The 14,515-nt window shown below is 39.2% G+C and overlaps 1 protein-coding gene across 1 annotated transcript in view; it reads left to right on the top strand.

Moving 5' to 3' along the window:
• Nucleotides 1–13,722, top strand: part of HTR2A (5-hydroxytryptamine receptor 2A) — a 57,082-nt gene extending 43,360 nt beyond the window's left edge. The window contains exon 3 of the mRNA XM_029209774.1: nt 11,737–13,722. Coding sequence (XP_029065607.1) covers nt 11,737–12,536 — 800 coding nt within the window. The 3' untranslated portion in view covers nt 12,537–13,722. The remainder of the gene's footprint in view (nt 1–11,736) is intronic.
• Nucleotides 13,723–14,515: the final 793 nt, after the last annotated feature.

Below are 14,515 nucleotides of genomic sequence, written 5' to 3'. Positions count from 1 at the left end.
TGAGCACCTTTCACTGGGGCTGCCTTGGGAGAAAGCCATTTGTGCTGATTTCCACGAATCCCAGCACCTGTGAAAGAAGCCCCAGATGTCATCAGGCCGCCCTTGTTCCCGCAGAGGAAGTGCACAGGAGAAAACTCTTTTATATCCTTGCTCTGTGAATCCTAACATGTACTTTCTGAAGTCATATCACATTGCACACCCATTACTCAGTACTCGTGGCAGTTGACTTAATTGTCACCATCTGCAGAAGAGGTCGTTAAATTTTCACCACTTGCTACTTAGTCAGTTGTGGAAAATGTCAGAGCCGAGGAGTCTGTTCTCAGCCAGTCTGGGAGATGGTCTTGCTCTACATGGCCCTGTAGTGACTAGTGAACTGGTTCCCTCTTCTCGGACCTCTGTGCAAAAGAGGCAAGCAAGACAGATTTTAAGCTAAGCTGCAAGGACGACAGCAAGCTGGTCTGCACACTAAGAAAGGCTGTCGAACATTCTTCTCTATTATTTCTGTCTGCTAGACAATTCTGTATTTACTATAAACAGTAGAGCAATTCTCATTTATAGTCCTCATGAGAATCCTTTAATGGGAATACTATTAAATCCTTCTTTTTTTTTTTTTTTTTTTTTTTTTGCGGTACGCGGGCCTCTCACTGTTGTGGCCTCTCCCGCTGCGGAGCACAGGCTCCGGACGCGCAGGCTCAGCGGCCATGGCTCACGGGCCCAGCCACTCCGCAGCATGTGGGATCTTCCGGGACCGGGGCACGAACCCGTGTCCCCTGCATCGGCAGGCAGACTCTCGACCACTGCGCCACCAGGGATAGCCCAAATCCCCCATTTTATGGGAGAAAAAGCTCAGACACATTAGGTGGCTTGCTTAAGGTCATAGGGGATCCAAACTTGAGTTTTCTGATTCGAAGCTGGTGGCTTTTTCTTCTATACGTCAGTGGCTTGCAATGTGGGTTCCAGGGATCTCTGGGATGTTTTCGGGAAGCCAAGGAGGTCAATACTATTTTAATAATAATAATAGTAATAATAATATCCAAAGTAAAGGAGATCACTATCTCAAAGAGCTATCTACACCCCCATGTTCTTCACAGCATTATTCACAATAGCCAAGATATGGAAACACCTGAGTGTCCACTGATGAATGGATAAAGAAAATATGGTGTATATATATTTGTGTCCTGCCTTTTGTGACAACATGGATGGACCTTGAAGGCACTATGCTAAGTGAATAAATCAGACAGAGAAGGACAAATACTGTATGATTTCACTTATATGTGGAATCTATACAAACAGAGTAAAATGATGGTTAGGAACCCCAGGGTTGGGGGAAATGAGGGTGCAAACTTTTGGTTCTAAGACGAATAAGTCCTGGACTCTAAGGTACAGCGTGGTGACTATAGTTAACAATACTTACTGTATACTTGAATGTTTCTATGAGCGTAGAGCTTTAATGTTCTTACTGTAACAAAAACAAAATGGTAATTATGTGAGGTAAAGGATGTGTTAACTAACCTTATTGTGGTAAACATTTCACAAAATATATGTGTATCAAATCGTCACATTGTACACCTTAAACATACACAGTGGTATATGTCAAATATATCTCAGTAAAGCTGGGAAAATATAAAGTGTCATTTGCCCTCTTCTGTTTCATCCTTTTATGAGGGTGCAGGGGAATTTTCCAGAGGATACCTGACATGCAATATAACAGACTGAGGCAGAAGCATATGTGAGAATCCAGCTGTCTTCTATTAAGCCAAACATTAAAGAGATTTTCAAAACTGCAAAACAGTGCCACTCTTCTCACTGTTTTGTTCTGGAAAACATAAGTATTTTTCATAAAAAATATTATTTATGTTAATATATGATGGGTTTATTCATTTTATTTTAAAATGGATTGATAACTTATCTTCAGTGTTCACAGCTTTCATTTCTAATACAACAAGTATTTATAGATGTAACCCACAGAAACAAAAACGCTTTGGAGTCCCCAATAATTTTTCAATGTGTAAAAGAGTCTTGAGACCAAAATGTTTGAGAACTGCTATCCTGCATTATAGCTGCCTTAAAAAAAAATATCCAGCGTAGATACAGATTTACCTTGATTGCATTTTAACAATTTGATGCCAGTGCTAAACCTAGATTTTCTGTTTACACCTCGTATGTTCTTCCTCCTAGTCTTGACTTGGATTGATGAGTTCGTGAATGACAGCCGAAAATCTTGAACTGTAGTGATTATAGACTCAAGCAGCTTCTTCCTCTCAATTCCTAAAGTACCTAGTTCACTGTATGTTCGATTAATATTTGATCACTGGATGAATGACTAAAACAGATTGCTGTCACAGACAGGGGACCTGCTTGATGCCTCCGATGAGCATGTGCGCTTACTCCTGAGTTCAGTTGCCTGCCAAACCCAGCTCAACTCAGCCCCGGCAAGGCCAAGTGCACTTCGGCCCCCGATGTACAGCGATCATATACCTGTCTCCCTGCCTTTGGACCTGACCCCTGTCCAGAGTCTATTCACCCACAAGACCCAGCTTAGCCATCCTGTCCCCTACACAACTCTTTCCTGGAGACACTAACCCACAATGATCACCACATTCTGACATCGTGTAGGAGTGTTTATCCCCGTCACCTGTTTTGCCTCTTGATCTCATTCTATCCTGCACTGCTGTCTTTCTAAATCACCTGTGTCTATTTCATTTTCCCTACAAGATCTTAGACTTCACGAAGGTTCTCAAAGGTCTTCTGTGGTACCCACAGAATCAAGCATAGTGCCAAGTTAATAATAATCACTTTGAACTTAAGAGTTTACAAAATAATTGACACATCACCTCACTGTTTTCTCACCAAAGCCCTGTAGGTAAATTAGGGAAGGCGTCTTTTTATTATCTCCACCTTCCAGAGGGAGGCTTTAAAATTCAGCAGCCTAAGGTCACTCAGCTAGTGATGGTGCAAACCTGTGTCTTGTGATGCCCTAGTCTGTGCTTTCCCCACTGTATCGTGCTCTAGTTTCCTAATACATACCTATTTAATTTACTTGAAAGAGAGCTTTGAGAAAAACAACAGCTCTAGATCTATGAGTTAGGACAGTCAGGAATAAACCCAGGTCTCCTGATTCTCTCTCAGGTGCTGCATTTCACAGCCATCTTTTCCCTTGTGATTTTAGCTGTTAAGGTAGTCAGCACATGTGCTGGTTAATCCTATACATAGTTCTCTCACAAGGTATACACGTTAAGTGTCACATAAATATCAGTTTTCCCTCTTTCTGCCCTATGTGGCTAATTGGTAACCTCATTTACTCATTTGGTTTTTGGGCAAAAATTAAGGAAAATATTCTGAGATAATCCAGAAATGCAAGTTGTGTCTATAAAATTGATTATACTTTACCTTTATAATACCTTATCTTTTCTCTTCTTCTCATTCATTTGCTCACTAATCCCACAAACATTTACTAAGCTCCAAGTATGAACAGAGCTGCATGATGCTGGAGGGACCTGCCATAAGTAAAAGAAATGATATCCCTGCCATTAATAAGATTATCATCACATGGTTGAAAAGACATTTCTAGAGAAAAATTCTAAGGCATTAGAAGTGTGAGTTAGCTCAGTGTAACTTATTTATGGAGGTGATGAAGGACTAGAGAGTAAGAAAAAAGGAGTTCTTATTACAGAGAGAAATAATTTGGGGAACGCTTCATACAAGGGATGTCTTGAAAGAAGGATGTCATGAGATATGTCTCAAAAGAAACGTAGAATATGGTCTGGGAACATGATCTCCATCTACAGCCTCCAGACCACCCCCAAATAATCAAACAGTCAAATTAAAAACAAATGTAGCCACAAGACAGGTTGCCTGGCTCCCCACACCCAGCCAGCTGCCACCCCTAGGTCCTTGCTACAGAGAAATTCTGGAGCCCCCCCATGGGCTGGTAGAGCATTTCAGGGGAATGGGTGGCATCAGAACTGGTCCAGGGCAAAATGAAAAAGTGAGTCCATACCTCCCAGATACTATGTACAGTGCATCTTCCCTCCCCCATGGTGCTCAAGTCTTTTAGGAACAACTCAACATGCCATGGACACCACATTCCTCTCTGACCTGCATCCCAAGCTATTCTCTGTGTCTCTCTCCTATGATGGGCTTCTTTCCGATGCCCATGCCCTCAGGAGTTTCCCCTGCTGTGCATCTCTGTGCCTCTACAACTCAAGTTTGGATTAATAGTTGACCCACCGAGGTACTATAGGTACACAAAATGGGACCCTTCACTCTAGCAGCAGGACACTGCAGTATACCAAGCACACCACTGGGGGAAGACACAGTGGGGGCAGAGGGATCTCGGGAGCTACCCAGACCACACTATGTGATTAGCTGGAAAGTCGAGCTACGTGTAATACCCTCCTGAATAGTTCAAGATATAACATAAAGAAGAGAGAGCACACCACATGGCTATGTCAAAATCGAGAAGGTTGAATAATGACATTAAGACCAGATCACAGAGACCTTGTAGGGTAGGGTGGGCTCCATCGTTGGTAATGGCTCGAGCATTAGGGACACTGTAGTTCTTCATAACGTAATGTGATAAATGTGGTGCTTTGTGAAGCCGTGGATGAGAGAGGATGGGGGAATAACGGACTCCCCATAGGTCTGGATTATGAGGGCACCTGCTACAAGCTCACTTTTCAGACGCTGTAACCATTTCTACACACACCTTCTAGATCAGAGTCTCTGAAATGAGGTGTCACATGTGAGTTTCATTCTCCAAGCTTTCAGAAGGAATCACTCCAAAATCTACCCCCTTTTAAACAAATGGAAGGATGTAGTTCTTTAAAGATGAGGTTCCATCATGTGGGTCAGAGATGAATTTTTTTGGCAAATAAACCTTTGCTCATGAGCACATTGCTAAATATGCAGTCTAGAAAAGAACACTTTTCTGTTGGTGGATAAGATGATATCCACTTATTACAGATGACAAGTTGAATGGAAGAATTTGTAAAGTAGCTTTATTGTGATTCCAACAACAAAATGAGGCTCTGATAATTTTTTCAAATTCCGTTGTATCATTCAGATTCTGTTTGGGTTTCATGACATATTGTCAGGGGAAGAAGGTGGTGGGTGGACGCCAATCTGCCTGGGATGAGAGATGTGGATGGACTTTCAGGTGTCCCAGTGACAGCTGACAATCCATGTTTGACAAGTCAGAATTCAATTTCTTTACCTTTCAGAGCAAGATCGTCGCATTAAAAGCCCAACTTCCGGGGGGGGACGGGGAAGAATAAATCAGGAGATTGGGATTAACATATACACACTACTATATATAACATAGGTAATCAACAAGGACCTGCTGTATAGCACAGTGACCTCTACTCAACATTCTGTAATGACCTACATGAGAAAAGCATCTGAAAGGAATGGATATATGTATATGTATAACTAAAGCACTTCAGCTATACACCTGAAACTAACACAACATTGTAAATCAACTATACTCCAATATGAAATAAAAATTAAATTTTAAAAAAGCACAATTTCTGGGCTATGAAACACAATGGGAAAGGAGCGAGGGTCAGAAGAGCAAGAAATCGCCTTTCTGGGAAGCAAGGACCGGGAACCAAGGCCACCAGCTCCTGGGCAGTGAGTGCATGACTGCTTGTACCGCAAGGAGACTTTGAGCATTTCTTCCAAGTATCATGTATGGACTAGGGCAGAACACAAACTTTAAAAGCTTTTTGGAGATTCAGTCATAACAGTCAAAGAATTGAAACAAGGACTTGGGGCTTAACATAACCTCACTCAACACCTTTTTTTTCCACCCCCCCGGACAACTCCTGCCCAGGAAGGGGGAGGGATAAAGGGCAGGTTTCTTTTCCTCTCCATCAATTCCCCATGTTCCTTTGCTGTTTGCTGCGGGAAGTTAGCCTGAGCCCCTTGGAAAATTCATAGATGTGTTTAATGAAGGCAAAGGGCAGAATTGTAAAACTTTACTTGATTTGGTTTTATTTTAAAATCAACACATTTTTACTACACTTTTAATCCTATACCTCTTAGGTTCTCGACACTTGTTGTAGATTAGGATCAGCTGGGTGTTCTTTTGTGTTGATAATAATGTCCCTGTGGGACCTGAACATTAGTATTGTTTAAGGTACTAATGTCAGAACTTCTGGGAATGGAGCCCAGGCAAAGTAATTTTCAAAAGCTCCCCAGGTAAATCTAATATGCAGGCATAGTTGACAACAACTGCTATATTGAAAAAAGAAAAAAAAACAGGTGTTGGTTATAAGGATTTCAGTTGTAAAATATCTGTCTGGCCTCAAAAATAATGTCTCACTGGAGGAAATTTCGCCTTTGAGATGAAAGAATGAAAAAGAAAGTATCAAGGTGTAGAGAATCGTGTGTGTGTGTGTGTGTGTGTGTGAGTGTGTGTATGTTCTATAGTTAGGGTGTTGATATAATTCAGTAGTTATTAGCAGCCTTGGGAGCAGAAGCTTTTCTGATAATCTGATGAAGGCTCTATCTTCTCCAAAACAGTGTACATAATGCAAATTTTGCAGATTTTAGGGCTATCACTCTCTTCCTAAAACCGATGTTAAGGACCTCTGATATAATCATAGACTTTTATAACTACCATTAAAGAAACAAATAAGCAGATAAAAATAACCAGCCATAAGAACTGAGAAACCTAAGACTGAGTCTTGATTTTCCCCCTAAGTTGCTGTGTGATTCTAAATAAATTACTTAAGCTTGCTAAACCTCAGTTTTTCTATATAATGAAATGTTTATCTGCCTATAGGGCAATGTGGTTAGCATTTTTACAATTTTGTAAAAAAAAAAAATCAATTCAGAGTAAATGAATACAAGTAAAAGTACTTTGAAAAGTTACGATTTATTGTCAAAGATATTCAGAATTAATCTAAGAAGAAATATACAATTTCTTGGGTAACTGAGATGTATGTCTCGCTTTCACTGCTATGTACACCTGCCCTGTCAGCAGACCATCAATTATAAGGAATTCAGCAACTCTTGAGCTAACTCAGAACTAACTCTGTATTAGATGGATGGTGAGTCCCAGCCCCAGTTGGCCTATATATTCAATCTCTCTCTCCCTGTGGTATGATGATGAGCCTTTAGTATTCACTTTCTGTCAAACTGCTAGTAAATCCATACTTATAAGTTGAAAAATTTCAGCATGTGTTAAAATGCAAAGGGAAAGTAGTAGTTTCAGGGGAAATTAAACCTATGAACCAAAATTTGGTCTTTTTCACGGGAGTCCTGAGGTATTTGTTTCTTTCCTCTCCACCTCCTACCTGACCTGAGGACCTGGGGATTCCCACTGTTTCCCTATCAGAGGATCTCTCCCTAGTAAATCAACCTTCTTATTTCCCAAGGAAACACTGTCTCAGAAATACCTTCAGTCCCAAAATATTAAAGTGTAAAAATCTAGGATTAAGAATAAAGCTTGCTTTTCACAGCCAGTGCTACAGGGTTAGAGCCATTTATCCTGACTGTGGTAACATGTTAACCAGAAGTGCAAACTTTATACACAAAGACTAGGCAGGGCTACCCTAAAAGAAAGACACCAGCCAGAGCCTTCATGTTCCTGGGTGTCAATGTTTCCTATTATTTCATTGTCTTAGTCTGAATAAAAAAAAATAAAAATGAGCAAGGAGTATCCAATACTCATACTGAATTTTGATTGCTATTTTCCACTCCTCAGAAATATATGTTGAACAAAATGCAGAGTCACGTAGCTCAAGCTACTGTCTGTTTGTTCATAAAGGAAAACGCTTTATACGCAGAAATTTCAAGTGAGAGGAGATCTCAGGTCTCCAAAAGCAGCTATTATCAAACAAAGCAATCAGAAAATTAATGCACTGGAGATGGCTGTGACCACAATCTTGGCTATCAGGGAGTGTCTTCGTCTCTCTTGGTAGGAGCTCATTTTTGAATTGTTTATTGTACCCACAAAGTCTATCTAGATGTTCTCTGCCATAAATTCCTCCCCCTCTTTTATAGAGTATTGCTTTAACTGTCTAGGTGTTCTTTCCCTAAACCCTTGCTTACCATCTACTATGAGTAAGACACTGAAAAGAATGGTATTTGAGAGCATTCAAGATATTTTTGTTACATATAAAGAGGAATGGGCCATTGAAAGACCTAATCAGTTTGATTCTGCCCCTCCAAACCAAGGTCTCCCTAGTAGATGACCTATCTGTGTCCTCTTGCCCCAGCTGCTTTAAAATGGCTCTTCATCCCAGGGAGCTAATGGAGGAATCTGTGCTTCAGTGAAATGGCTCCATCATCCCTTTCCCTCCCGGACCACAGAAGTTGGGCCATTCTGGAGGGAGGGGTGTGTGTGTGTGTGTGTGTGTGTGTGTGTGTGTGTGAAAGAGAGAGAGAGAGAAAGTGTGTCTTCTCTTCAAACAAGGGCACGGTACATATCTGAATTCCAAATGACTGAACTTTGGTGTTTTAGGTAATCCTATCTTCTGGTAATTGAGAATTGCCACTTATATAAATTACCAGGTCACAAACAAATAGGGCAAAAGGCTCTCAAGGTGGTGACTTCCTTTGTATTAATCAAGAAAATGCACACCCAAGAGTTGAATAACAAAATCATATACTTTTTTCTTGGACAGTTGATATTTTGTTTCTGTATATCATGACTAATCATAATGGCTATAATTCATCACTTCAGAAAAGCAATCTACAGTTCTAGCTGTACAAAACTAAAATGGATCGAGACCCTTTGCCACCCTGGCAGAAGATAATAATTACATCATTATTTATTAACTATAGAGACAATAGCCAAAAGTCTTTTTAACTTCGTTTGATTTAAGATCTATTATACGTTATAGTCCAGCATACACAAGCCAAGCAAAATAGAACAAAATTAGAGAAAAATCAAGTTAGTGTATTTAATCTGAATAATCCTGCAAAGAAAGCTACTCTCATGTTTACCTACCATTGGTAGAACATCTACTCTGCACTAAGCACTGTCCTAGGTGTTCTGCATATTTGATTCATTTTATCCTCGCCACATCCAGGGAGGCATGCTGGTTGCATCCGTTCTAATTAGTGAATAACTACACTAACAAAGATCCTGTAGATTAGTACAGGCAACACCTTTCACAGATAATATGTTCAAACATTAGAACAACAAAACACTCTTCTTGGAAACCGTGTCTTAACTTTTACAATCAAGAGTTTTTTGAAGGATAAGCAAAACTGACGTGTATCCAGAATCTCAGAGGATGTCCATCTTGGAGCCACATTTCTTCCATCTCTCCTTGGCCCACAGAATGTTCCCAGAAACAGGCCAGGGACAGAGAGGAATGAAGGAAATGAAGAGTCATCAACCACACTGAGTGCCCTTAAGAACGGCTCTGACGTCATTTGCCTCCACCTTCCACGAATCCTGGGATGGCCCTGCACAGACAAGTGACAGATATTGACAACTCAGTCTGTGAAGATAGTGGCGAATGTCACTGAGGGAGATTTGTGTTAAGCATTACATTAACTCAAGCTAATGTACCCTCCTTGCAAGGATGGCCAGTGTGAGGTGACGCGAGGTTAGGACAGTCCGATCCATAGTTGGATGGAGATGAGCTCTGTTCTGAGTATGCAGAAGTTAGATTATAGATCCTCAAAGGAAGTTTTTCCACGGATAGCAAGAGTCAAGCAAGCGGTAGCTCCCACCTCTGGAATGAACCTGTGTTCCTGGCTGGATTGTGACCACTTACTAGACTCTAAAGGGTGGTCAGAAGCAGGGACCAGGACACTCCCTATTATACAGTTCTGAAGAAGCTGAAAACATGGGCAAGAGTTAGGAAGACACTTTTTGCTGCCTATCCCAGGGTGCCCCTGTGGTATCTACCCTTCACAAAGGAAGCAACCTTAAACTAAGTCATAAAGAGTATTTGATTCATGTTTCCTCTCCTTTCTCCATCATCCTGATTTTTCCTTTATGACAAACACATGATTGCCTGGCCTGACCAGTCCCAGGCCAGTAGAGGAAGACATTCCCACTTGCCCCGAACTGTACAATGGTGGTTGTGGCCAGCTGGTTCTATCATCATGGGGGAGAAATTAGCATGATTAGAGGCCAACTGTTGCCTTCATTCTCTCTGCTCCCTCCTCTGCCTGAGCCTAAGACCTTTACAGGTTCCCCAAATGGGAGTGACAAAGCAACTGACCACGACTCACGTTCCCATATATTTGTCTCAATACGTACCCAAATTTGTATTTGTCAATAAGAAAAGTCTCTGGCTGCTTATTTGTTTGTAATCCACCCTTTGGAATGCGCTACTTATAAAAATATTATTAAAAATATATAATGACTTTTATGGGACATTGGAAATGTGAACACCAACTCTATATTTAATGATATTAAGGAACTATTAAATTTCTATTTAGGAGTAGGAATGGTATTGTGATAGTATTAGGATTTTTAAGAGTGAATAGCTTATATATATGTATATATATGTGTATATATATATATACTGTTTACAGATTGAATGATATGATGTCTGGGATTTGTTTCAAAATAACATGGGAGGGTTGCAGCAAGTAGGGATATGGGTGAAACAAGATTGGCCTTGAGTTGATCATTGTTGAAGCTGGGCAATAGGTTCATTGTGCTGGATTTTGTTTTGTTTTGTTTTGTGTTGTTTGTATATGCTACAATTTTTCCATAATAAAAATTTTTAAAAAAGAATCAAAATTGGTTAAAGTTAATTTAAATTCACTTTAGAAAACACGTTTTTCAAAAATACTTTAAGATATGTGCAATTTTATGATTTAATGTTAAATGGAATAAGAAGATATAAAACTGCACATAAAATATTGCAAGCACATATATATATATGCATGGAAATGGAAGAATAAAACTACACGAAAAGTAAATTATGGTTGCCCCTGACTGGCAAGAATACATGTTATTATTCTTTACTTGTTGTTACTTCTTTGCATTTTCCAAATTTTCTAGAAAGAAAATATATTTTGTTTTTGATTTTATGAAGTTATTTGTATAAGCCATGCTCATGATACATAAGGTGAAAAAAAGTGCTATAGAACTATATATGAAATAGAATCTGCATTTGTTTTTAAATGTGCGTGCATGGTGTGTGTGTATGTGTGTGTACCTAAAATAAACATCATCAAATTGTTAATGATGATTATCTCTGGGTGGTGGCATCATTTGGTAATTTTTATGTTTCTTCTTCAGTTAATAAGTATAATGTTATAATCAGAAAAATACAGCATGAAAAAAATTAAACTTAGATTTATTGTATTTCTTTATGAGTAAAGGATTGTCTATATAGGGCAATGTAAATATAAGGAACTATGTAATATATATTTATAAAACAGATAAGTAAGTCCAAGGGAATTTTAATTCTCTTTGAAAGCATATGTTAAGGGTTTTTTTTAGATTTTTTTTTTTTTTTTGATGTGGACCATTTTGAAAGTCTTCATTGAATTTGTTACAATACTGCTTCTGTTTTATGTTTTGGTTTTTTGGCCACGAGGCATGTGGGATGTGAGCTCCCCGACCAGGGATCAAACCTGCACCCCTTGCATTGGAAGGCAAAGTCTTAACCACTGGACTGCCAGGGAAGTCCCTGTGTTAAGTTTTGAACAATGCTAATATAAAATCCTGTGAACAACCATTATGTGGTGATGCTCCTGCCTTCATATACTCAATTCCTTAATAATCATGTTTCATTTTCTGTCCAACTCCAGGTATATCTATGCCAATACCAGTCTTTGGGCTCCAGGATGATTCGAAGGTCTTTAAGGAAGGGAGTTGCTTACTCGCCGATGATAACTTTGTCCTGATTGGCTCTTTCGTGTCCTTTTTCATTCCCTTAACCATCATGGTGATCACCTACTTTCTAACCATCAAGTCGCTCCAGAAAGAAGCTACTCTGTGTGTGAGTGATCTTGGAACACGGGCCAAATTAGCTTCTTTCAGCTTCCTGCCTCAGAGCTCCCTGTCTTCAGAAAAGCTCTTCCAGCGGTCCATCCACAGGGAGCCAGGCTCCTACGGTAGAAGGACTATGCAGTCCATCAGCAACGAACAGAAGGCTTGCAAGGTGCTGGGCATCGTCTTCTTTCTGTTTGTGGTGATGTGGTGCCCCTTCTTCATCACCAACATAATGGCCGTCATCTGCAAAGAGTCCTGCAACGAGGATGTCATCGGAGCCCTGCTCAATGTGTTCGTTTGGATCGGTTACCTCTCCTCAGCGGTCAACCCTCTAGTGTACACACTGTTCAATAAGACCTACAGGTCGGCCTTTTCCAGGTATATTCAGTGTCAGTACAAGGAAAATAAAAAACCATTGCAGTTAATTTTAGTGAACACTATCCCGGCCTTGGCCTACAAGTCTAGTCAACTCCAAATGGGACAAAGAAAGAATTCAAAGGAAGATGACAAGACAACAGATAACGACTGCACTATGGTTGCTCTAGGAAAACAACATTCAGAAGATGCTCCTACAGATAATATCAACACAGTGAATGAAAAGGTTAGCTGTGTGTGATGGACTGGTTGCCATGGCAACTGCGGAGGGCACACTGAGCAATTTTCCCCTTATCTGGGAGGAAAAGGGAAAAAGAAAAGAAAATAGGGAGACTGGAAAAGATTAGGCCAGTCTAATGGAACCAACAATAATATCTATATGCCTCATTTTATTATGTCAGTGAAAAGCAGGGTTCAATGCCACAAAACGTGCACTTTAAAAATATTCTGACAGCATTTCAGCTGTGAGCTTTATGATATTATTTTTAACATTGTAAATTATATGTCTTTAAAATAATTAGCTTTTATTGTATAATTACAATGAGGCCATAAATAAATCTAAATTTTCTTCTATTTGCAAGTGAAAAACTTGCTACTATGTTGTTAATTGATGGCATGAGTTGGTTACCTGTCGCTGTAAACAAAAAATAGCTCTAAATAGTGAAACATTGGATGAATATAATGGCCTCTTACATAAAGAAAAAATTCTCTTTAAAACTTACCATAATACACGTTTTGGATGACAATAACAAAAAGACACTAAAGACAGTGTTATGAAATCTGTATTGCTAAGATACTTAAAAGAAATACTTGACAACTTTTTCAATCCTGCTTTTTCATAGATGCCATTTTGCAATATTCACAAAGTTGCTGGTATTTGCTGCACTTCAAATTAATTCTTCTCAGAAGTGAACAAGATTTTAAGTGTTATTTAATAACTATTGCTGCTTTCTCTTCTACTACTTGTGCTTTATTCTGAATTTCCAGGGTGGTCTTGTTTAAGTGTTTGCTCTATTAGGTAAACTATCAAAAGGATAATCAAACATTACCAGATACATTTCTAGAAATTGCTTCTCCTAAGAGCACCACAGAAGCGTTTGGTAACTTGCTCTTTAATGACTGCATCATGCCTGCGCTCCTCTGAGCAGTAAGCGGTATTGATGTAACTGTGTCAGGATTGAGGAATAAAGTCAGGTTTTTGGCTGCTGACAGCAGTAGAGTCTTAGGACATCTCTGTAAAACGCAGGTGACCTACCTGTTGGCACCCAACAGATAAATCGATGCTTTCAGATCAATCTATATTATTTACTAAAACTGTTCAGCTTTGGATTCACAATCATTGATTGAGTGTACACCATCTGTGAAATTTCCTAGGTACTAAGGATATAAAAATAATTAAAACAAGATCTTTGCCTTTAAAGAAAAGGACCTAATTTGAATGGCACTTATCAAAACAGTAATTAACAGACATTTGGAGAATCAGTTCAATTTATTTCCTTCTCACCTGGCTCAGAAACAAGTTAATTTCAACTCCAAGGGTAGTTTTCTCAGTAAGTTTCCTGACTGGTTGCCAACGAATACCAACCAAACAAAGGAGGGGGAAAATACCACTTGAGGTCAAAATCTGCAATTAATTTAGGAATATGAGCTTCAACTTGGACCCCAACTATGACTACCATAGTTTTGAGCAAAATATTATTCCACTTTCCTGAAAACAAACTCATTTATCACTCACTGACACTGGACATCCTATCCCCCAAAAAGCAGTAATATAATGTTTCATAGAAAAGTTTGTTAAGGAGACAGAGATTAACAGCAGTTAATTCACCTTGATATTATTACTCTAGGTTAAATTGCATATTCTTATTGGAATGGATGTTAGATATGTGATGACAATACTGAAGCATTTCTATTGAATGAGAAATAGTTTTTGCTGTATGCCATTAGAAAAAACTATATATTTGGAAACTAAAAATGTGGGAGATTCTGTTGTGTAATTTGGAAATGCATTAGGTCTGTCCTAATTATGTCCTTTTAGGTACATTGAAAGGGGTTTTTTTCAAAGCTAGAATTTATAATAAGCTGCTAGTATCTAGGTTGCATTTGAACTAAACTATTTTCATGATTATACCATACTAACTGATACAAATGTTAAAAAGTCTCTACTCTAATGTATTTTGCCTTAGTTTATAACTCTGCCCATCTCATTATATATTAGAG

The sequence above is a fragment of the Monodon monoceros genome, unplaced genomic scaffold (assembly GCF_005190385.1).
Source record: "Monodon monoceros isolate NGI ecotype Baffin Bay Population unplaced genomic scaffold, NGI_Narwhal_1 Super_Scaffold_8, whole genome shotgun sequence".
NCBI classification, from domain to species: Eukaryota; Metazoa; Chordata; class Mammalia; order Artiodactyla; family Monodontidae; genus Monodon; species Monodon monoceros.
The sequence above is the reverse complement of the archived record's forward strand: the minus strand, read 5'-3'. Positions and strand labels throughout refer to the sequence as shown.